General features: G+C 47.3%; 1 protein-coding gene across 3 annotated transcripts in view; it reads right to left on the reverse strand.

The window, feature by feature from the left end:
• The window catches only part of ARHGEF40 (Rho guanine nucleotide exchange factor 40), a 40475-nt gene extending 17848 nt beyond the window's left edge, over window positions 1–22627 (reverse strand). For all 3 annotated transcript variants that reach the window (XR_014150285.1, XM_081834997.1, XM_081834998.1), the window contains exons 1-4: window positions 22352–22627; window positions 10149–10346; window positions 7623–9414; window positions 2461–2581 (exon numbers count right to left, since the gene is read on the reverse strand). Coding sequence is in view for 2 of the 3 variants with exons in the window: in XM_081834997.1 (XP_081691123.1) it covers window positions 2461–2581; window positions 7623–9414; window positions 10149–10346; window positions 22352–22354 (2114 nt within the window). In the remaining variant the exon portion in view is untranslated. The remainder of the gene's footprint in view (window positions 1–2460; window positions 2582–7622; window positions 9415–10148; window positions 10347–22351) is intronic.
• Window positions 22628–23681: the final 1054 nt, after the last annotated feature.

A 23681-nucleotide genomic window follows, 5' to 3' on the forward strand; every position in this document is an offset into this window, starting at 1 on the left:
GTTCCTATAAATACTGTAGAGGGGGTGTGGTGTATAGCCTCCAATGTTCTGGGCAGAGAGGAAGTTCCCAGGCTAGTGTGCCTTTTCTTCTTTTGTTCCTTAATTACTTGAGAGATATCTTGAGTGATTTCTTGAGTGATATCCTGAGTACCACTTAGGTGGGTCATTAGGTGTGGATTAGTTGTTAAAGTCTTTGTGTCTTGACCTCTTGAACTTTGTGAAGAGTTTTCCTGAGAAGATGGCTGTACTGTACTTAGTTGTGCTCTGGCTTGGCTTCGTGTATAGGGGCGAGCTGTGGTTTTGTGGCTTGTGTCAGCCAGATCTGTGTAGGGATTGCAGGGGGGTGCAGCATCCGGAGGTGCCACCATGGATTGGCTACTGGATGGTGTCTGTAATTCATCTGTGGAGAGGGTCTGGGTTTGGGTCTGGTGTGGTTGATTGGTGTTGGCGTTCTGTGTGCCTCTGGATCTGGTGTCAGTTTTTGTGGCGAGGGCTAATTTCCAGATGTCTGGCAAGCGGGATGTGTCGTCACGCTTGTTCATGTTGTGAGGGTGTTTCTCTATCTCGATGGCTTCCATGATTATTCTCTTGTGGTGATGTTCCGTGTTAAAGAGCAATTTGGAATCTGCAAAATTAATTTCGTGTCCTGTTTCTTTCATGTGTTGGAAAAGAGAGGAAGTTTTTTCTTCTTTTTTGACGGCATTCTTGTGTTCTGCGATACGTGCATTTATTCGTCTGTTTGTTTGTCCAATGTATGTGGCTGGGCAGACTTTGCAGGGTATTTCATAGATCCCTTGGTTTTCCAACTGGATTTTATCCTTGGGGTTTCTGAGGATATTGGCTATTTTTTGGTTGGTGCAAAAGGCTGTTTTGATATTGTGTTTATGGAGGATTTTGCTAATTTTATCTGTAGTGCCCTTGATATAAGGGAGGAGGGCCATGCCATTGTTTTCTTCTGTGTCTTGGTTTTTGGGGGGTGTTTCCTTTTGGATTAGCTTCGTAATCCTGTTTTGCTGGTATCCATTGGCAATTAACACGTTTGAGAGATTCTGTAACTCAGTTGTCAAGTGGTCTTTGTCAGCCAGGCGTTTGGTTCTGGAGATGAGAGTCTTGGCTACGGAGTTTATTTGTGCAGGGTGGTGGTGTGATTGTGCATGTAAGTAGCGGTTGGTGTGTGTTTTTTTCCGGTAGATAGTGTGTCCTAGGGAGCCATCAGGTTTTTTGTAGATTAGGACGTCAAGGAAGGGAAGTTGGTTGTTGGCTTCTATTTCCATAGTGAATTGTATTTTGGGGTGTAAGTTGTTGAGATGTGTGAGGAAGCTATCCAGTTTTTCTTTCCCGTGTGGCCAAATTACAAAGGTGTCGTCAACATATCTGAGCCAAAGTTTGGGTTTGTGTTCTGACTTGTCTAAAGCATTGGTTTCAAAGTGTTCCATGTACAGGTTTGCGATGACCGGTGAGAGGGGTGATCCCATAGGTGCTCCTTCTATCTGTTTGTATCTTTGTCCATTGTGGATGAAGTACGTGTTGGTTAGGCAGTGGTTGGTCAGGTCCAAGATGTATTCGGGGGGATTGTATTTGTTTTGAATAGCTGTCAAGGCTTCATTAATGGGCACTTGTGTGAAGAGAGATACAACATCTACGAAAGCAAATATATATATATATATATATATATATATTTCTGTGTACTATCATTAGTACACACAAGGCACAGGAGGAAATTCTTTGTTGTTAACAATTCCAAATTAAGAAGTAGAGAACTGACAGCAACTGTGCACTGAATGGTACTAATTAACATCATGGTGTTCAGAGTGCTCCACATACATTATATCAGCACAGTTTACTGGCCCTTATTAGGTAGGCCTGCTTTATTATCTCCACAGATGAGGAGAGGGCAGTGGGATCTAGTGGCTTATTTAAAGCAGGGATGGGGAACCAGAGGTCCTCTGAATGCAAGCTGGGGCTGACGGGAATCAGGAGTCAAAGAGCAACAGGAAGGCCACAGGTTCCCCATCCCTGGCTTAAAGCCATGAAATGAATTCATGGTAAGATATGAACTGAGGGGTTTTTTTCCAGCTCACTGCTCATGCCCTTAACCATGATGCCACACTAGCTCATGAAAACACTCACACTTGGCGCAAACAGTGCCTCAAAGGCACTTTTTAGCATAAAGTGTCAAAGCAGCTTTAAATTACAAATTTAAGCCAATTTGACTGTTAATGGCTTTCCAAAGTGGTTTCTGTTAGCTTGCTATTTTATGACGATGCTGAGGAGAATTTACTGAATTTTCAACCTTTCTTGATGAATTTATTTTATTTTTCTTTGGAAAGAAATCCTGACAATCAGCCTCACTCCAAGACTATTTACATCTTTGTTAGCACAGCTGTTTACTCAAGCCGACACACTTTATCTCCTGCTGGGTCACCTTGGGAGGAGCTGCATCTTGAGGTAAAAGTTTACCTGAGAAGGGAGTACAGGTATCTCATGGTATTGACTAGATCCGTTTGTCCTGGTGGCAGCTCATCCCGAAGAGGCTGAGGCACCACAATCAGCAAGGGCCGTCCTGACCTGTCCATTCCTCCTGTGGAGGGAGCATCAGAAGAAAAACATAAGGTACATTTGTCTTGGAACCTGGGAAAGCTTCCGGTCCTGATTTAAACAAACGAGCAGGTTAGCCACTCAAAATCCAAATTTCATTGACTCCAAACTTCCTTTTCTTGCGTTGCCACCCAACCCCAGCTACTCAGTTACTGGGAAACAGCAAACAGCAGGAGAGAGGGAGGGAGGGAGAGAGAGAGAGAGAGAGAGAGAGAGAGAGAGAGAGAGAGGGTTGCGGCTTCAAGAACCTATCAAGAAAGTTGAGGGGCAAAAAAAGCATTTGGGCCCACGGCTTCACGGCAAGCAGGAACTTGGAGTGAGGTCTGACAGAGCCTTTCTTCTTAACAGCCACTTTTTTCACTGGGAATAGCAAGGGATAGAAGCCTTTAAAACCCCTACTCTAAAGTGCACAGTTTTAAATGAAGACCTTAGCAAGCATTTGAGGATATGGGGAAGCGTACATTCTGATGGTTCCTGAACCCTTTTGATGCCAATTGAACAAAATGATGGCAGGCATTATAGTGAAGAAGAGCTGGGAAGGGGGAATGAGGCTTGTGAAATGTTCTTTCTAAGGGCTGGTTAGAAAGGATCTGTGGGCCAGATCTTCCCTTACTTGCCATAAGGCTGTGGAACAGCCAAGGGGTCTGATTCAGTTTAGTCCTGACTCACAGTTAATCCTTGTTCCCTCCTCTGAAATCACACTGAGCTTAGATGCCACTCAAATCCCCACCATATAATTAAATTGTTCACACATTGCAGTTCTAAAGGGTACACCTTAAGGTTTAAGTATACATCTCAAAACGCAGCCTGTGAATGAGACAAAACACATGCTTCCCTCAGAGAAGCAAACTTGGCTGCAGCACTTTGCCAAGTATACAGATGGTTGCAAACCTTGTTTTTGCTGCATGTTAAGAGTGTGGAAAAGCCCAGATGCAACTATATCAATGAAGAAGGTTGATATGCTTGCATGCTAAAGCAGAGATAATACAAGATTAAAGAGGACAGATTTTAGCCATTGCCATATGCAAGCCATGCCTATTTACCAAGCCAACACAAAACGCTTTTTAAAAATAGACTATTACAGAAAGAACCCCTGAGCTCATGCTCCATAAAATAGTTACTGCGCTATCTTCCCAGGGTTATGTTGCCTTTTGGGGTTGGGAAAAAGTGGTAATTTCCTACTGATTGAAAAAAAAAAATCCATTTCCTACCAGTTCCTATAATTTATTTGCTCCATAACATCAAATACACAGCACAAAGATCCTAAGATGTTAGCATAAGAGAGTTCACAGAAGGAAAGTTTCTAATTCCTGCCTTCGCAGAAGAGCTACATAAAACCCTCCAAAAAGCCTAAATGGAAGCTCAGCCCCCCTCCCCAACAATGTAAGGATAGAGCTTGAACCCTAAGATAATTTCACTTAAAGAAGTTCACATAGAGAAAGTTTTTCCATTCCTTCCTCCCTTCTCAAGAGGGAGCACGCACACACAAGAGACCCTCAATGAAACCTTTGTGAGGGTGGCAGGTGGCTGCAGGTAAGAGGAAGGAACAGCTTCCATAAGTTAACTAAGGATCCATCAAAGCCATAGTATGCATTGTTCTTTTTGGGTAGAGGGGAAGGAGGGATACCTCCAGATACCTAGACCCTGAATGTTCTGTACCCTGCAACATTTATCCAATGAAAATAGGGACAACCTATTCCATAATAATAATAATTTTACTATTTATACCCCACCAATTTGACTGGGTTGCTGCAGCCACTCTGGGCAACTTCCAACATATATAAAAACATAATAAAACATTAAACATTAGAAAACTTCCCTATACAGGGCTGCCTTCAGATGGCTCAGGGGTCAGATAACTCCATACCCTGCAAAATTTCTCTGATGAAAATAGGAACATCCTAAGGAAAAGCAAGACATTCTGGGATCAAATCAGAAACTGGGACAGCTTTTGTAAATCAGGGGCTGTCCCTGGGAAATAGGGACACTTGAAAGGTCTGATGTTTGCTCAAAAATAGTGTAAGTACTCCACTTTTGTGACTTGCAAGTTGTATCATTCATAACTGACAAAATTAAGGCTGTTTAAAAGACACTCCCCACCCACCTTTCATTGTTTTCCTTTAGGAAAATCTTGCCAGGCGAGTTACCTTTTTCTTTAAGTTACCTGTTCTTATAAACACACACCCAGATGGTGACACACTGTCATTGTAATGAAAATTCTTCCGTTTCCCCTGCTGCTGTATTGTGTGCTGGGATATATTGCCCTACACCACAGATGGGGAACACATGCCACCCTCCAGATGTTGCTGGATCACAACTCCCATCATCCCTGATCTTTGGCCATGCTCGCTGGGACTGATGGGAGTTGTAGTTCAGCAACACCTAGCGGGCCAAGGGTTCTCCATCCCTGCCCTATACAAATGTAAGCTTGCGCTACAGGTCTTTTTCAAAGCAGTGTTGTGTTGCATGGAGGAACACATTGTCATCACTAAGTTGATGTGCTGTGGGAAAGGGCAACAATCAGATCCCAAAGTTCTCGTCCTTTGCTTCCTCCGAGTCTTCTGCCAATGGAAGTTCTTCTATCGAAGGAAAAAGCTTTCCAACAGAGGAAGCGAGAACCTTTGGATCCAGCCCCAAAGGTCTCTACCACATCAGTTGAAAGGAAACAGCCTTTTCCCCCTAACCTCAGTTTAGATGGCTCTTAAAATGGATTAGATGAATGCAGGGGGAAACAGGTCAATCAAAGGTTATTAGCCATGAAAGCGAAATGGAACCTCCATGCTAGTGGAGCAATTTAGCTCTGAATACCAGATGCTGGGAACAGATTTTTTTTTTGGAGGGTGGGGAGAGATATTGCCTAGCACACCCTGTTTTTGAGCTCCCAAAGGCATCTGATTTGCTGCTGCTGAACATGGGACTAATTGCTGCTCTGATCTGTTCTTATAGGGCTGTTCTTCCGACAGTTCAAATAATCCCCCCCACACACACACACTGGAAAAAGATGTGGGGGGAGGTCTCTGCCCACTTCCACTGATGTACCAAGTGGTCATGCCCCGCCCCTCAACTCATTCAGAGTGTGTCAGAAGGAGGCCTAGGAATACCTCAAGGGAGTTCTCCCTTGCTTGGAGAAGTTTTATGCACGTATAGCAGTGCACATACAGAGTTCCTTTCAACATGCTCTAAACATATATGGATGGCATGGTAAACAGAATGTGAAGCTAACCCACATGGCCCCTGCCCCATGTTCTTTCTGTGTGTGGAGGGTCCTCTGATCCCCCTCTTATCATCTCACCCAAAAGCTAAATTGGGAGAGGGAAAAAGATGAGGCAAATTCAAAGAAAATAATGGCGCTTAACCACACGGTCAGATGCACTGTTACTTCTGATGACCAGTTTGTTAAATATAGAGGGATCCTAAAGAGTGCCACTAATATTATGCCTTTTTGAAGCAGCTCCTCCCTTTGTTCTCCCCTGTAACATTCCAGTTTTTCCCTTCCTTTCTGTCTTGCCTTTGTTTACGCTTCCCTTTTGTGTCTGCCCTCAGGGAGGTCTGCCTCCCATTTTGCAAGCCACAGGCCTCTGGTAACATGATCAGGCTCTGGTGTTATTTTGGGTCGTGTCTTGTGGCTTTGGGTTAGGGAGTGGTTTTTGCAAACTGCTGTGATGTGGCATGTGAGGAGGTTTGTTTTGCTCAGACCTTGTGATGTTGAGGAAGATGGCAAAATGTGGGCGAAAGGACAGTCGGTTTGGGAAGCCCAAGGAGACTAGTTTTGCAGAGATCTTACGCACAGTCAGACACAGGCTGCAGTGTGCAATGGCCCTTTGGGTTTCCCACTTGCCAGAGTACCTCCATTCTAATCCATGCTTCCCAAGCCTATGCATATTTACTGGGAAGTTAAGCAGTACTGCATTTGATGGGATTTGCTCTCATGCAGCGCGCACAGAATTCCAGACTTGGTGTTGGAATCCCATCCCAAGTTCCCATGGTGCACTTCTACTGTTCTGCACTCTGGTTAATATGGGGCACAATCCACTGGAGAATTCTTCTGCACACGTCCCACTGAAATTAAAAGTAGCTGTATAATGGGCTCTCGCACAGCTCCTACTAATTTCAGCCAGGAGGACCAGTTGGTCGATTGTGCCCTGTGGGCCACACTTGCCTGCCTCCCACTCCACCATTTTCAATGGCAACCAAAATCTACGTCCCCAGGTGGCCTTTCCTCACCTTAATGCACCTCTCGGTTAAGGGCAGCTCTGAACCAATTATGTACCTGTTTATGGTTTTCTCTTAGCACTAGCCTCACCCAGCATCTCTGGCACTACTTCCCCATCCCTGCGTAGTGGAGAAGAGCAGAAGAGAGACAGAGGGAATAAACATTCCAGGGACAGAAATGTGCTCCAACAACTTGGGAGTGCACAGCCTCCAAAGTAGAAAAATGATAACAAAAGGGAAAAGCCTATCCATAGTGGAAAGCCATTTCTTAAAATAGAAAAGGTAGAAGCAGGCGGGATCTATGTGACTCGCCGCAGAGATGTCACAAGCATCATCCAACAGGTGGATCCTCGCAATCCATAATTACATTTAACACATAGATGGTGCTTTAATTGCAGTAATCTTTGCAACAGCCCTGTAAGAGAAAGCAGTTTTATTTTACCTGTAGGATGGGAGTGGGCAAAAGCTGAAAGCTGATGGCTTGTCTACCCTTACCCAGTGAGTTTGTGGGATCCTTTGCAACAGCTATGACTTCCTCATGCAAAAGCAGCATTGCCTGGGGAGATGCCTCAACTGGCTTAAAACCAGCTTTTGATTGTAGTGTGAGTGGATAAGCTAACCAAAGCCTGTTTTCCCATTTATAAAATGAATATAATCCCGACACTGCATTCCCACACTGTTGTGAATACAGAAGCATAGGGGTCCAAAGTTTTCTGCACATCCTAAGGGTTACAAGAAGGACAAAACAAGGCAGTTTCAAATCCTGAAAAGATGACTATCTGAACCTAAGACAACCTTGCTTTGTCACTTACCTGTTAGAGCAAAGACACCCGACAGCACAAGCGCCCAGTCTACAGCCTGCCCGAGATGAACTGCAGCAAGGTGAGGCGATTTCTGTGTTTCCTCTGCGCCCTGATCAGCTGCAGTACTTAGGGCGTCCTCTCTCCCATCAGCACTTGGCTCCTTCTTCTTTGGCAATGGGATCAACGTTGCTTCTTCGGTACTAATGGGGAGGCCCTGTTCTCCCATACAAGGCCCTTCAGTACCATCCACCCCTTGCCCTGGGGGGCTGATGCTCTGCTCCTCTCTGCCAACTGCAGGTCCGTCAGCCTCCGCAAAAGCAGCTGGGTCTTCGGCACAAATACTCGGGCCTTCTCTGCCGACGCCTCTTCCACTGGTGCCAATGCCACCATCGCCGACAGAAAGAGAGCACTTTTCTGCATCACCCTCTGGCTCCCTGGTGTCAACAGTACATTCTCCAGTGCCAGCAGCCAACTCACTGGCACTGACAACCTCCTCTCTGGCAACAAGGCTTCGATCCCCAGGGACGCTACTTCTCTCCTGGGTGCTGCCACAAACTGCGATGCTGACACAGCAGTCCTCGATGCTAGCTGCTTGCTCTTGGGTGCTAATTACAGCTTCTGCATTCCTCGAATCCTGTTCCCTTGTACCAACAGAAATTTCCTCTTTCCTGGGCTCTTTTATATCGGTAGAAGCTGCTTCTTCTTTGCTAGCCGAATCGACCCCCTGTCTAATTCGTCCGCCGCCGCCTCTCCCGGCCCCCTTTTTCTTCCTGCGGTTTCCCTTGGAGGTGCGTTTTGGTGTGGCTGCAGCCGGAGAGTGGTTCTCATTGCTGTCCTCCTTGGAATGAGCAGGATCGTGGTGGACAGTTCCTGGCACCTCAGCTTTCCCTTGTCCTGTGTCCTCAGTGGCGGCAGCAGCAGCAGCAGCAGCAACGACATCAAAAATGGCCGCCCGTGCCTCGGTTCCAGAGGGGCTCTGGTTTTGCTCTTGTTGCCCAGGACTCAAGCTCGCCACTTCCTGAGAGGCTTCTGATGCTAAACCCAGGACTAGAGTAGGATTTCCTCTCTGCTGCTCCACCCTATCCCCCCGAGCACTGCTTTCTCGGCTGCACCTCTCCGCCTCCTGGGTTTTGCAGGCCTGGCGCAAGGCAAAGTTCTCCCCACACCCAGACTTGTGGTGGAGCCAGGCCCGATGGCGCCGGCTCCTGCTCTTATTGTGCCCCTTGCGAGTAGGCATTGTCTGAATTTGGGTACCACAAGGCTGTGGGATCCTGGGGGCTTGGTGCAGGGTGGGGCTGACCTCCAGGAGGTGAACGTATTCCCCCTCAGACTCCCGGTTCTCGCCGCCGGAATGGCGCCCGTCTCCAGGGCTCCGGGCCCCCAGGACCTCAGGAGGCAAGTCCGCAGGGCACCGCTGGCCCACAATGAACCCGTCCTTGTGCACAAACTGGGGGTAGACCAGTTCTGGCCAGGGCAGGCTCAGCACCTTCTCTCCAGCAGCCAGGAGGCAGCGCTCCAGGCGCCCCGCTCGGCGTTCCTTGTTGATGCCATTGAGCCACTCGACGGTGAAAAGGAAGGGGTAGGAGTCAGAGGACACAGGCAGCTCCTGGACACCACGGCCCTCTGGGGACAGACATTTCAGCACCAGACGCGGAGAGCACTCCCGGTGAGGCACCACTTGCAGGTAAAAATCGCCAGGGCAGAGGTGCTGCCAGGGCAGCGAGCCCAGCTGCACTAGGACCTTCTCGCGGAGGCACAGTGGCCAGCCCTCATGGCAGAACACAAAGCCACTATACTGAGCCTGCAACAGTGGGAAAGAGAGGCACAGAATTATATATGCAGCACTGCCTTGGGAGAAAAGAAAATTTTGCATCAAGAAATGCTAAGTCCCGTGACAATGAATATACTGAAGATTTGTTTATTTTGCACCATCTATTTTGCTTCTGCCAACCTCGCAGAGGGGCAAAGAGCCACTCCCTGATCATGAGAAATCCTGTCCCACCCTCCTCTGGCAGCTGGCATTTCACCAGTCAAAGGATTTATAAGAATCCCTCCAGCATCTTAAGGGCTAAAAACTTGGTTTCTGCACCAAAGCTGAGATTTTCATGATGCACACAGTTCCTGCTTTTGCATGGCACCATCATGGAATCCACACAACTGATGGGGAGGGGAGGGGAGAGGGAAGCCCAGTGCACGGCTTAACATTTCAAAGAGTCCTAAAGCTGGAGAAAATGTACACTCCTTCTCTAAACTGCCACCCACCCACATCTGCCAACAGTCAAATGGGGGTACAAGGTTGATGTGTTTGGAACTTATTGTCTGGAGCAAGGGGGATGCTGAAGTTAATAAGACTCGGCCTGACTCTTGGAGTGAGCTCTAGCGCAGAAGGGAAGTCCACCAGCTGTGGTTCTACAGGTCTGTAATGGGATTCCAGCATCAGAACAGAGTGCTTTTATACTGCCCCTGTGCTGAGCTAGATTTCCCACTCAGAGGTATATTCCGGAGGAACAGAGCCAAACCGATGCAGCAGCTCACACAGGCTTCACTCTGGATGCGAGCCAGGATGTGCTTGGCAGGAACAAGGAAGTCGAGGGTGTAGCGCAGGGCGTCGTGCTGGTACGTCCGCTCCAGCACCTCGAAGACCTGGCTCAGCAGGGTGGGGGCAGTGGCTTCGAAGGGGGGGTACAAGGCGGCCAGCGTACTCTGGACGCATTCTTCAACCGGCTCAGGCTCCTGCAAAGAGAGAGAGAGCATAGTGAGGGGAAAACAGCATCCAACAGTAGCCTCCCCTGCACCTTCCCTTTCTGCCCCATCACCAGCTCCCTGGCTCTTTAATGCCCATACAATCACCAGGGAATCTATGCCAGTTCCCAGACCATTAAATACTCCAGGACAAACTCCACCACTGCTAGATCCAACCAGTTGCACCGGTGCCTTCTCAGCACAAACGCAATGTCCTTTTTTGCATGACACAGGACTTGCTGCACTGCTGCCAAGGGCCTCTTGTACTTGATCTTGTCCATTTTTTAAAAAGCACATTTTTATTTGTTTTAGCAAACTCTCACAGAAGAGATGCAGCGGTGGTGGCTACCTGCAAGCATTGGCTGAAGCCTCACGCCAGATCACTGCCCCCTAGCGGCGAGCCAAATGGGACAGGGCAGCAAGGGAGCTGGCAGCGGCGGCGCATCGCGCAGAGATTGGCAGCGTGTAAAAAGAACAGGGGGCATGAGGGGGCAGCAGGGAAGAAAGAGTCTGGGAAGGTGCCAAAGTCTGAGAACAGAGCAGCCGAGGTTCCATCTGGAATACATTAGCAGCTGTGAGCTCATTCCTTCCGCAGCTCCACCCAGCAAAGGAAATGGGGGTGGGGGGAGAGAGAGAGAGAAAGAGGCTGCGAGGGAAAGGGGCCAACAGCAAGAGGCAGCCATTGTGCCAGACCTTCCAAATGCACCTAATCACGAGTCGCAAGAACCCTTTCCGTACCACTTGCAAGCACATTGAATCAGATGCAAACCTTTAAATTCTTTTAAATTGCTTTCCTGCATTGGTTTCAGAATCCAGATCAAACGACTTTGCAAACCTATTGCAATTTATTTATTTATTTTGCTTTGTTTTCAAAAAATCCCAAAAACTGCAGAATCAGGTGGTGGTGGGCTTGATTTACAGGGCACATGCTAGAAGCTACCCTATACCAAGCAAGGCACTGGCCTATCTAGCTGAGTATTACCTGCACTGACTGGCAGCACCCCTCGGGGTTTTTGACAGAGGGTGACTCCCAGCTTTACCTAGAGAGGCCAGGGACTGAAGCTGAGACCTTTGGTGTGCAAAGCAGATGCTCTTATCACTGAACTGCGACCCTTCCCCTTTGTGTAGTCCTGTACATTTACAGAGGGGCAGTCTTGTTAGTCTTCTGCATTAGAAAACAACAGAGTCTTTTGGCACCTAGGCAGCTTAATTTATTAAGGAACAAGTTTTCTTGAAGTGCACCAAAGTCTATGAAAGCTTATGCTTGTTAGTTGTTAAGGTGCTAAAAGTTTCTTTCTTGGTTTTTAATCCCTTCCATGTCTATTCAGAAGTGGAATGAAACACATGTCCAAAAAAAGAGGGTATTCTGCAATCCAAATCCGCGTACCTAGAGGCAAGCTCCACTGACATAGGAACACACTGCTGGGTACTGAAATGTGAAAATTCTGGAGGGGTCCATGGAACCAAACCATCAATTGAACCAGGGTGGATAAAAATCAATGATTTTAAAATAAAAAAAATAAAAAATGGATTTTTTTTTTATTTAAATTGGATTTTTAAAATAAAATGCTTTTGGAAGAAATAGTATTTCTAAAGATAGTTTTCTATTTAAGTTATGTTATAGTCCAAAGGCCATCAGGAAATAAGGATTTGTTTTAAGTTTTCCATGCGTGTTAAAACTCAGTCTAAGTATATATATAAACGTTTAACCACTAAAGTTAACAAACATGGATACATATGCTACAATGTTATTGTTTTCATTAAATAAATTGTTTAAATTGTTATTAAGGAAATGATTGTTTTTTTCCTTCCAATAAAGTATAGCAGAAAAGTTGTCCAAATATACGTAAACAGTTAACTTACTAAACCTCACAATAATTTCATAATAATCTGTCTATGTATTTCTAATAGTATAATCAAATAATTAACTTTTGATATAGCTGTAAAAACTACTCTGAAAATTTATTATTCCAAAAAATGAAACCTTCATCTCATTGTAAATATTAAGATTATACCAGCAGGAATGCCTTTCTGTAAAAAAAAAGGGGGGGGAATTAAATCAAGTCTTACTGACTAGTGATTTAAATTGTGATTGTAATTGATTTGATTTAAATCAAATCCACCCTGAATTGAGCCTTAAAAAAAAAAAAAAACCTGTAGCAGACAGTGACCATTACAACCCTTTAGAATTGACTTATTTGTACCACTAGCTCTTGTATTTACCGTATTTTTTGCACCATAACACTCACTTTTTTCCTCCTAGAAAGTAAGGGGAAATGTCTGTGCGTGTTATGGAGGGAATGCCTACGGGTGGCATGCCTACAGATTTTCCTCCTCTAAAAACTATGTGCGTGTTATGGTCGGGTGCGTGTTATAGAGCGAAAAATACGGTATTTCCAAAGGGGTAACAGTGTTACTCTGTCACAGCAAAAACAATTTAAGAGTCTTGTAGCACACCCAAAATGTCATGAGACATTTGTTAGGGTTGTATCCAATGTGTTAGTCATACTCAAATAGACCTGTTGAAATTAATGACCTGAGTCACATTCATTCATTTCAATGAGCCTACTCTAAATAGGACTAAGTTGGGATACAGCCCTTCGTCTTTAAAACGCCACAAGATTTTGAGATTTTTGTTCTTTTTATTTCCACGTTTCTTCAAATGGTTTACAGACCATGCAGTTTTCTGCCCAAAACATTTTGCTGCCTGTGGTGAAGGACAAGATACAGACCCCCGCCTCCTAAAACTGCATATGAATCTTGTTTTCTGTAGTGGCAAAAGGACAATGTGCCAAAGGACATCAGGCTCCCTTAGGGAATACGGGGAGCTGTGCAAGACACACACAGAGAATTGCTATCATCATCTGCTGCAGCAACCTTATTCTCCCTAACGGTAGGGCCAGGTTGGGTGTAGCTGTCTATGGGGGGGGGGGGGACACCAAATGCAAGAGCACATATTCATGTGTTTTGCGTAAACAGGGCTTTATTTTACATTTCTAAAAAGGAGAGGGTATGCTACTATGTCTTAAAAAATCAGTTCTCCTAATCCCAGATATAGAAGAGGCTGCCTAAGATTACACAATGGTAGGGAAAACAGGATTTGGTGCTTTTTCTCCTTCTTTCGGTGCCAGAACGGTGATGTCACCTGCCAGAGAGGGGCCCAGAGAAGAAGAAGCACTGCGACAGCATCTGCATCTCCCCACCCTCAGCTTTCCCGCTCCCCCCCCCCGCCTCACACACCTTTCTTCCTTGTCCCCCCCCCCATCACAGCTGCTGCCTGCTGCACCTCCTCTCAGCTCACTGTTCTCCCCTCTCCTGCTGACTCTTCCACCAGGCAAAGGAAGAAACAATGAATCTTATTTAGGGGGGGTGGAAGACCAGGCTGAAGTATATGGTCCAGCTGGGCACAAGGCAAGAGATGTATGAATACATCTCCCTGGCAGTGTGCTGAGAGTGTTAGCCTTACCTGCCTTTTCACTCTACCCTACTCTTTCTTTAAGAGCCTTGTGGAGCTAGGACTCTCCCAGAAACACACGTCTTCTGCCAGCACTCCCTATTATTTTTCTTGTGCTTCTTTGTTCTCCTGCCTCTCCCCACATTCTTGCACCTGCTTAGCTGCTTGGCAGGATAACTTTAATGGCACCGGAGGGCAAACTTTGAAAACGCACCTAATGTCCCACTGATGGAATACTCTGCTTTCCTCAACACCATCAACAATTCTTCCGCCTCAAATACACCATATGAAGTGGTATATATGGACAGGATGCTTTGGAAACAAGATGGAGCAATGTGTAACCCTCTATGCTTTAGCTTAGTGGTGAGGAACTCAGGCCTGGGGGCCATTAAGCATCTCTGTCCACCCCTTGGGACTCTCTCTCATGGATACTGCTCCACCCTCTTCTGGAGAGCTTGAGGCCGATTGGACTGTGTCCTTGAACTGTGATAAGGCCTCTTGCTTGCCTTAGAAACCTCCAAGCTTTGTGTGACTTGAATGTGGCCTACTGCACAAAGACAAGAGTAACACCTGTTGTTTCACTCATGTTTTGCCTCTGGCTACACCCACCACTGGGTTCCCCCAGAAGGTTGTCTGGAAAAGTACATGGCCTGTGGGCTTTAAAAGTTTCCCCACTCATGCTTTAAGCCAAACTCAATGTGCACCAAGTCTAGATCCTTCCAGCCATGTGCCAGTACTTGTCATCAATGCAGCAAACCTCCCTGCTGAGGTAGTTCGCAAGGCCTGCTGGAGGAACTTCCACCTACAAAACTGGATGTCAGAGAAGTGTCATCTGGCTACCCTTATCCTCACACGTTTCATCACCACTTCCACCAAGAGATACTTCAGGAGTGCTCCTTCCATGACACATCAAGGAAGACACCACTGGTCACCTCTGGGGCCTGTAAGGAAAGTGCCAGGAGGTAACATGCACTGGTGCACATGTCAGGAGAAGGGATTGTGTCAGGATGATGCCCGAGAGCCAGAAAGATGTGGTGGCCAACAGAGGCTCCCTGGAAAAAGCCACATACCACTTCAGAAAGGAGTATATAAACTAATAATAATAATAATGAAATCCCATCTTTGTGGTTATCAGCAGGTGTTTTGTTTAAGCAAAACATGAATGTCTTCAGGTGCGGTATGCTCATTTTGCTGGAGATGGGCAAAATCTCTAGGGAAGAATTTTGTCCTCTCTCTTTGCAACCGCACAATAATGACCATCAGGGCATCGGGGCCAGCTACCCGGTTGCTGGGGGAACACTCTACCTGGCCAACTATACCCTTCAAGCTTCCACTTCCATAAGATCTTCAGTCCCACTGTAGCCTGCCTTTTCCTTTCCTGGATTGATTGGGATCCCAGTTTCACCTCTGCTGCATAAGTAACTTGCCAAGTCATCTGTGCCCAAAGAGTCAAAATGAAGAAAGCTTTTAATAATAATAATTTCCTGGTGATAATAAATTTGAATCGATCTCTTAACTTTGAATCAGATCCTTCTCTTTGAAGAGGGTTTGTTTATTGTATCATTAACTGCCCTTGCTTCTTCTCTAGTGAGTATAATTAGCCAGTCTATGAAATCACTGAGCTTAAAGGATATTCTCCGTGCATTTTTCCTCTTTGGCATAAGTAGTGAGGAATTTGTCTTCTGTTCTTTTGTAAAACACATCCCGCTGCATATCCATTAACATTGCTACCCCTTTCCATTCAATTTCCATCCACTCCAGATCCTGCGTACTATTGATGCCTTTACCCTTTGGGACAATGGTGAGGAACCTCTGGCTCTCCAGGGGTGCCCTGGGCAATGCCAAAATGGGGTGCCTCTTGCCTTCCATTCTGCATCACAGCTGTGCCAACCCCGAGGTTCTGCACCAGTCACACTCCCCTAAATCTGCCTCTGCAACCAGCATCCCAAATCACCCAGTAAACTCGTTGCCCTTGTGTGGTGGCAGCGGCTTCCCAACGGAGAAATTTTCCTGCCTACTATTCAATATCATTTAACAGGGGACAGCAGGGATTGAACCTGGAACCTTTTCACTGGTGTGAGGAAGCTCACGGGCAGAGTTGTGTAGTGGTTAGAGTGCTGGACCACAGCCTGGGAGACCTGGGTTCTAATCCCCACTCTGCCATGAAGCTCACTTGGTGGCCTTGGGCCTGTCACACTCTCTGCCTAACCTATCTTGCAGGGTTGTTGTGAGGGGAAAGGAAGAGCCAGGAATGCTATCTTGAGCTCTTTGGAAGGCAGGTGGGATATAAATAAAATAAACAAGCAAACAAACCTTCCAGGCACATGTGAGAGGTAGAAGCAAACTTAAGCAGAGAGATACATGTGACTCTTACCTTTGTACAGCAGGTTGCATTCCAGCCACACAGAAGTCAAGAGGTTTCCTTCTAAACACACCCAGTGCACATACAAGCCTCCATTCTGGCAAGCAGCAGTTATTACTGCTCAAGGACGCATTCCAGGCAGGCCAAAGCACTCAAGAGGGCGAGTGACAAAGAGTCCCAACGGCTTGATAAAGAGAACCAGGCGGTGGCACTCATATCCCCAAGGCCAAGGCACTACATCCTTGTTTTACATGCAAAGCAGGTGCCCTACAACCAGGACTAGCCCAAGCCGTTTTGCCACCTGAAGCAAGGCAGGACCACCCCTCATCCCCAGTCACTGCAACCAACAAGACGGGCAACTGCTACTTACTGCAAGCACAGCAGCAAAGGTGTCCCAAATCTCGCAGCACCGTGTCAAAACGTCTAGCCAAGGCAGCTGCCGGAAACGAGAGCTCAAGCAGCAGCTGGCAAGGGGGCAAACTCATTCTAGCAGCCGGGGGTGGGGGTGGCTTAGCAAGGCAGTGGAGGGTGGCATTCATTCCACTGCCCCCTTCAATCTGACACCTGAGACAAGTGACTCAGCGCGTCTCATAATAGGGCCGGCCCCAGCCCTCTTCCCACAAGGAAGGCTCAAACTGGCAACCTGGCTACTTTTCAGGGACTAGCCCTGACCAGGCCTCAGTTCAAGTTTTTAGCCGCACGGTACTTTGTAGAATAGTGGAAAGTATGTCTGTTTTACATTCCTCCTTTGCCCCCCCCCCAGGAGCTTTTTGCCACTTTCTGGAAGAGAGGCAGGAAAGTAGAGACTCGGAGCCAGCCAAGCTTGAGGGAGAAGTTCTACATCCCCGACAGGAAGAGGCAACCCCCCCTTCCCCCACAGACACTGGCAGGAGGCAGGAAGGAGTGGGGAGGCCCCTTCTTGGCTCGCCGTCCTGGAGGGTGTGCAAGGCAGATGGTTCCAGGGAGAACAGTGGCTGGCAAAAAAACAGAAAGCCGTCCTCCTCCAGAAATATTGCTGGTGGAGTACATATATTTTCTCTCTCTCTCATAAACGCAAATTGGAGTCTCCGCATCTCCATCCTATGTACTAATATCAAACCCAAACTCCTTCTCAAAGTGTGGATCTTTCTGCAATGAAAACAGCACCATCCATGCACAAAGGAGAATTATCAGCAGACTTGGGGGAACCCCAAGGTTTGCAGAAGTACAAAAAGGGGGAAGCCTTCTATTTAAAAAATCCTAAGATGGGAGATCCCAAAATCGCTCATTGAGCATGCTCAGTGGGCACAAAATACTGACTGACAGGGTGGGGAAGGGGGAAAACGTGAGGTGAGAATGGAACAGATTTGGCTGGCTAGCTGGAACCCTGAACCAGGTCATTCTACATTGCCGCCTAAGGCAACCCAGCTCACTCTATGTAATGATAGGACTGGCCCTATCGGAGAAAAATATTCAAATCTGAACTTAGCCATGAAGCTCACTGTGACAGTATGTCAGCCTAACATACCTCACAGGCTTGCTTTGTGAATAAAATGGGGGGGACCACATAAACCCACTACAGTGGTACCTTGGGTTAAGAACTAAATGCATTCCAGAGGTCCGGTCTCAACCTGAAACTGTTCTTAACCTGAGGTACCACTTTAGCTAATGGGGCCTCCTGCTGCTGCTGGGCCGCTACCCCACAATTTCTGTTCTCATCCTGAAGCAAAGTTCTTAACCCAAGGTAGTATTTCTGGGTTAGCGGAGTTTGTAACCTGAAGCATCTGTAACCTGAGGTATCACTGAATAAGCTTCTGGGAGGAAGTGTAAGATTAATGTAATCAATATACAGCAACCTAGTTAGGATTACTCAGTGGAAAGGGAGCCTTACCCTGAACGCAGACGATTGGTCCATCCATCTCAGGGTTGTCTACGGTGACCATCAGTGGCCCTCCAGGATTTCAGACAGCATTCTCTCCCAGCCCTACCTAGAGATACCAGGAATTGAACCTGGAACCTTTCCCAAGCAAAGCAGATGTTCTGCCACTATGCTACAGCCCTTCCGGCAAGGAAATACATTCTGCACTAGGTCATCATCGGATTTAGCATTCATATAGTGTTTTTAGCAGACTCCAGAAGCTTCACATACTCAACATCACCAATCCTTAGGGAAAACTCTGTGAGTTATTATCCCCATATTACAGGTGAGGCCAAGAGAGAGCAGCTTACCTAAGATCACTTACAGAATTCCAGACTGGAACTGAGGAGCGCTTAGTGCACAACACCATTTCTTGGACACTATGCAACATTTCACAGGGGCTGAACCCTGGTCAGATTATGCCCTGTTTTGGGGCAAGTTCACACATGCATGCATGCACATACCCAGCACTCAGTAATTGCACAAATTATGTATTAGCGTCGGTGGAAAAGCCATCGTCTCACATCAAACACCAGAGGCAGATCTCAGTCTTTCATCTAATTCTACAGCGGTGGTTTTCAATGGGTCAAAGTAAACTTTCAAGGATTGCTCAAAGGGGTTCACTGCCTCCATTTCTAAAAGTGACCAAGTCTTCTCTCTTACTAGCGTCAGGTACGGCCAGCCCTACCATTAGGCAATGAGGCAGCCCCCTCAGGCAGTTGATTTTGGGTGTCATGGAAGGTCAGCAAATTACTACTCATCTAATCTATTATTACAGTGTGAGGAAACAGCAGCAGAGAAGTGCTCACCGAATTTTCTGCCTCGGGTGCTAAAATAACTTGGCTGGCTTTAGGTACTCAGCACCTGGGGGGACTGCTCCGCCTCAGGTAGCAGAATGTCTTGGGATGGCCTGCCCAGCAATATACTGTGTAAGCCATGAACTCAGTCCATATATAATTAAGCAGCAATTTTTTATGATCAGGGAAGTTATAGAAAGTCTAAAGAAGTGGTTCTATGTATGACTAAGATGGTACAGGCTGTTCTTTATCTCTTTAGGTCCAGAGGAGCCAATATCATGCTCTTCAGATCTTGTTGGGCTCCAGCTCCCATCAGGCTCAGCCAGCATGGCCAACAGCCAAGGATGATGGGAACTGCAGTTCAGCATCATCTCTGGAAGGCTCCATGTTGGCACCTCCTGCATTAAGAAAATTAAATGCCAGAGTTAAATTCTGCTTCTTCCTAGCCAGATTGCTGAGGACTAGTTTTTGTATGGCTTTTAAAATAGAGAATGTAGAAAAATGTTTAAACTCATTACTTATCATCGTTGTCCTTACTTATGTGGCACACATTGGTGCATCTATTCTTTCCAAGCAAGTATACTTATTTTTTTAATCACTTTTATGACAGATATTAATATTAGCAATATTTATGATATGATTTTATATACTGACTTTCTAAATTCTTCTCTCTTTATTTTTTATTTTTTGTAAATATTACCATTGCAGAACTGTGCCTGTGTTTAGTGGTTATGCCGCAACCCCAGAGTCGTTAGCGACTAGACTTAATTGTCCCTTTACCTTTACCTTTTTACTGATATTCCCCAGTGAAGAGAGTCTTAGATTGAAATACATCAAGAACTAATAACTTTCTATTTAAAAACACAGTTGATACCCACTTTTTGAATGTGTGGAGGGAGGGGGGAAATCACATCATTTAGAAAACGTCACCTTGATCTCAGAAATCGCTGCTGGGCACCACAGACTGCCATGATTATGTTTCTGCAGATATTTGTGTGTACCAGGGGAATGGTTTCCATGGAGAAAATAAGAAGCTGAAAAAATTACCTACGAACCACCCTGCTGAATAAGTGCAGTGCCTTTCCCTACCGGAGAAGACTTCACAATCAACTCTAGCCCTCACACACCTGGGATTACAGGAGTCTGCCTTATGCCAGCTCATTTGCCCATCTAGCCCAGAGATGTTTCCTTTGAGTAGCACTGAGCAGTTTCAGCAGAAGGCCGGCTCCACCATGAGTCAGGGTGGAGGCAACTGGTCACGGTTGCCACGAAAGAGCAGAAAACTCTTATTTATTTTATTTTGCTTATTTATTACATACTCCTAGGGGTCCTATGCACCATGGCTTGTGGGAGGGGCTGTTTCCTGTTCTGCCTCAGGTAGAAAAATGCTCTGGTTTGTGGCAAACATTCTTCCCATCACCTGCTATCCACCTATTCACAGAAGTATTTCTACACTGCCCTCTCATAGGAGGTCAGGAGGATGGTGTACAACATTATAAAAACATTTTTAAAAAAACAACAACACTGTAAGTGGTACAGAACAATAGTGAAAAGGACCATCTGCTCAAGAAAATATTAAACAATTTGCATAGGCCTATCAGCTGCCTGGTCCTTTTTATCTGAAGACACCACAGACTGAACTTGCGGTTTCTTCTTTGCGAAGTATGTGTTGTACGGTCCCACCTGACAAAGAGGGGGCTTCCAGTTTACGCTTCCAGGATTAAAGCTCTGGTGCCTTTTGTTTTTAACACTGAGCACTGAGAGGAGGCGCATGAAGCACACCAGTCAGTGTCCTGACTGGTACTCCCCTAGACCACACAGCCATTATGGGGGTTATGGGACAGCCCCTCTGCCACACTGTCAACTTGCAGAAGCAAAAAAAGAGTGCAAGGCCCACCGAAGTCAAATTACACATAAACTTGTGAAATAAAAGCTGCTGCTTCTAAAGACAAGCAGTTCTGGGAGGGAGATAATAAGGAGGGAAGGGGTTGTTTGGCACTTTTCAGTGGCAGTTACCTCTGCCCAAGCCACAGTCCTATTCCTTCCTTGCTCCACAGGTTTCCAATGTGTTCCACCTATTTAAACCCATACCTAGCAGCTGAGGAGGAGGAAGAGTAGCAACTAGCATGTGTTTGTGTTTTGGGGTGGGGGGAATAGAGTTGCTATGGGAAAATGGCAAGCAAGGTTATAAGGCAGCAAACAAATGCCTAAAAAAGTATCAGTCTAACCATTTTTCCTTTGAAGAACCACCTACTGTGGTTTTGTGGCATGCATACGCAGATCATGTGCAGTTCGACTCTCACAATTCTTTGCATGTGTGTTCACACCAAAGATTGCTCTTTTTCAATGGAGCCAGGAACCAGGTCAACCTTTTCTGGGGTTTCTTTGGATCTATAAATGACAGCCATGCAATAAGATACTAAAATATGTTCCCCTTTGCTGACCTCCCACACAGATCGTAGGACTTTGTTTAAATCCGGAAGAAAAGGTATCTTGCCACCACCTCCAGCTTGGAGCAACCAGCCTGAGCCCAGCTAGAACAAATGCCTGGTCCACACACACAGTGAGATCAGGTGTCTCCTTCAGAGCCAACTTTCAGCTAGCTATGCTGCTCTTAATCCCCGCTCCAAAATGTAAGGTTCCCCCCCACACACCCAATAATATACTCTATCAATGCCTTTTTTGTCCAAAAAACATTTGAGAGTGTTGTTAATGAGGGAGGGAGGGAGGGAGGGAGGGAGGATGGAAGAGTTGGCTAGAAAGCAGAATGAAGACACACAATTCTAAACCAAAAGGAGTGTTCTGGTTAGTGTAGATTCTGTAGTTTGAATTACAGATGCAGGAAACGGCAAAGGAAACTCTCTGTTTGAGCATCCCTTGGTGAAAACCACACTCTTTTACTGCACGGCCAGAAATCAGTAACCACCACCACAGTACCGGGGTTCCCGACGCAGAATCACAAATCTTAGGCTGGGATCCCTCACATCAGCAGGCATGAAGCATTCAGGAGGGGAGGCGCGGTTGAGGAGGAGATACACCATCTCTTTTAACTACTCGGAAATAAAGAGCAGACTTAGAAGTCCTGCGTGCGCACAGCGAGGTTGGCCAGTAGTACTTACTCCCGAGTAAACACGGTCGCGATTCGGCTGCAAGCGCCAGTTACACCCCTGACAGTAACTCTTGCCCCGCCCCCGCCTGCGTCCCCCCCCCAGTGCTGTGGGCTCCCTCCAGCGGCGAGCCACCCTGATCCCCATCACCCTCTCCCCCTCCAGTATCGCAATGCCCTCTCTGATGCCCAGCACCTCATTCCCGCAGTTAGTGCGCTTCCTTCAAGGCAGGGGGCGGTCAGGTTAGAATACCTCTCCCGACGTGGACCACCTCCCCACTGCCCTTAGCAACCCACCCACCTACCCCCGGAGATCGCGTTACCTGCCCAGCCCGCCCCCCCCCACCCGCCGCCCCCCAGCAGAGCGCACAGCGGCTCACCATGGCGCAGACAGGCGGGCTCACCGACGGGACGGGCTCGCCTGATCTATTGCTGAGGCGGCTACTTCTGTAGCTGCTGCCGCCGCCGCCTCCGAACTCCGCGCTGCGCCCCCGCCCCCCGCTTTGGCCGGCTCTAGCCCGGCCTGGAGCCACCCCCTGGCAGAAATCCCGGCCCCCGACGCCACGGCTGCCTGCAGCTGCAGTCCCCGCCGGAGCCCGGCCAAGGGCACGTGGAGGCGCGACTGCGGCAGCGCCGAGTGAGCGGGGAGGGGAAGGGGAGGGGAGGCAGGCAGGCGAGGGGAGGGGAGGGGAAGGGAGGGAGGGACGGAGGGGGACCAGGCTCGGCCGACGCCTCCGCTCTCCGCCTACGAGTGCCCTTGAGAGCCGAGCCACAAGTTCCCCCAGCCGGGTGATCGCGCCTCGACTTGCAGCTCGAGGCAGCTCAGTCCCTCGAGCCCGCTTTGCAGCGGCGGGGCTCGGCCGGCGATGTCGGAACGTTTGCGAATCGAGAGGCGAGGCTGCTTCTGAGCGTGTGCAGAGCGCGCTTGTTTTAAGGCACGGGAGGAGGAGGAGGCTCATTAGACCAGGAGGGTGCCCGGTAAAAGGGCTCGCACTCCCCGGGCAGATTTGGCGTTTAAGCCAAGGCTTTTCTTGCACACACACACACACGATCCTCTGGAGAAAAATGATTTAAGCAAATGATGCTGAGACAGTTTGAGAAATGCGAGCTCGCAGGAGCGCTGGACCACAGCGGAGACAGGGATTTCATTAAGAGTCTTCTCTCTCCCTCTCTCTCTCCCTTCCCAATTCAGGAACTGCTTGTTTGGCTTAACTTAAACCAGATGCTTGGCCATAAACAAGGGCGGGGAACCTGTGGCCCTCCAGATGTTGCTGGAGTCCAATTCCCATCAGCCCAAGGCGGCATGGCCAGTGACCCGGGTTATAGTCCAAGAGATTCGCTGCCTTTGCCTTGGGACAATAGAAATGTCAGAGTCCAAGCAGGTTGCTATAGAAGAGAATGGCTATTGACCGCATGCAGAGTGCCACTTCCAGGGGTGCAATTCCCAGGCAGAGTTTAGCCTCAGTACCTCTCCGGTTCAGAAATGAGACATTGTCTTTGGGCTATGAGCTGCAAACCATGAAAACAGAACCATTTTGTTGGAGGCCTACAGGCATGAGGACGGGTCCTTATGTACCCAACAACATAACATTAATTAATCCAAGAAAACTACTATCTACTAGTTCCACATTCAGAATACTTTCTCTCACCAATAACATTCAAAGAACCGTGCTGCATCTAAACAACAGACCACTAAAACCTACTAACAAG

Source organism: Podarcis erhardii (assembly GCF_964252035.2).
Source record: "Podarcis erhardii genome assembly, chromosome: 13".
NCBI classification, from domain to species: Eukaryota; Metazoa; Chordata; class Lepidosauria; order Squamata; family Lacertidae; genus Podarcis; species Podarcis erhardii.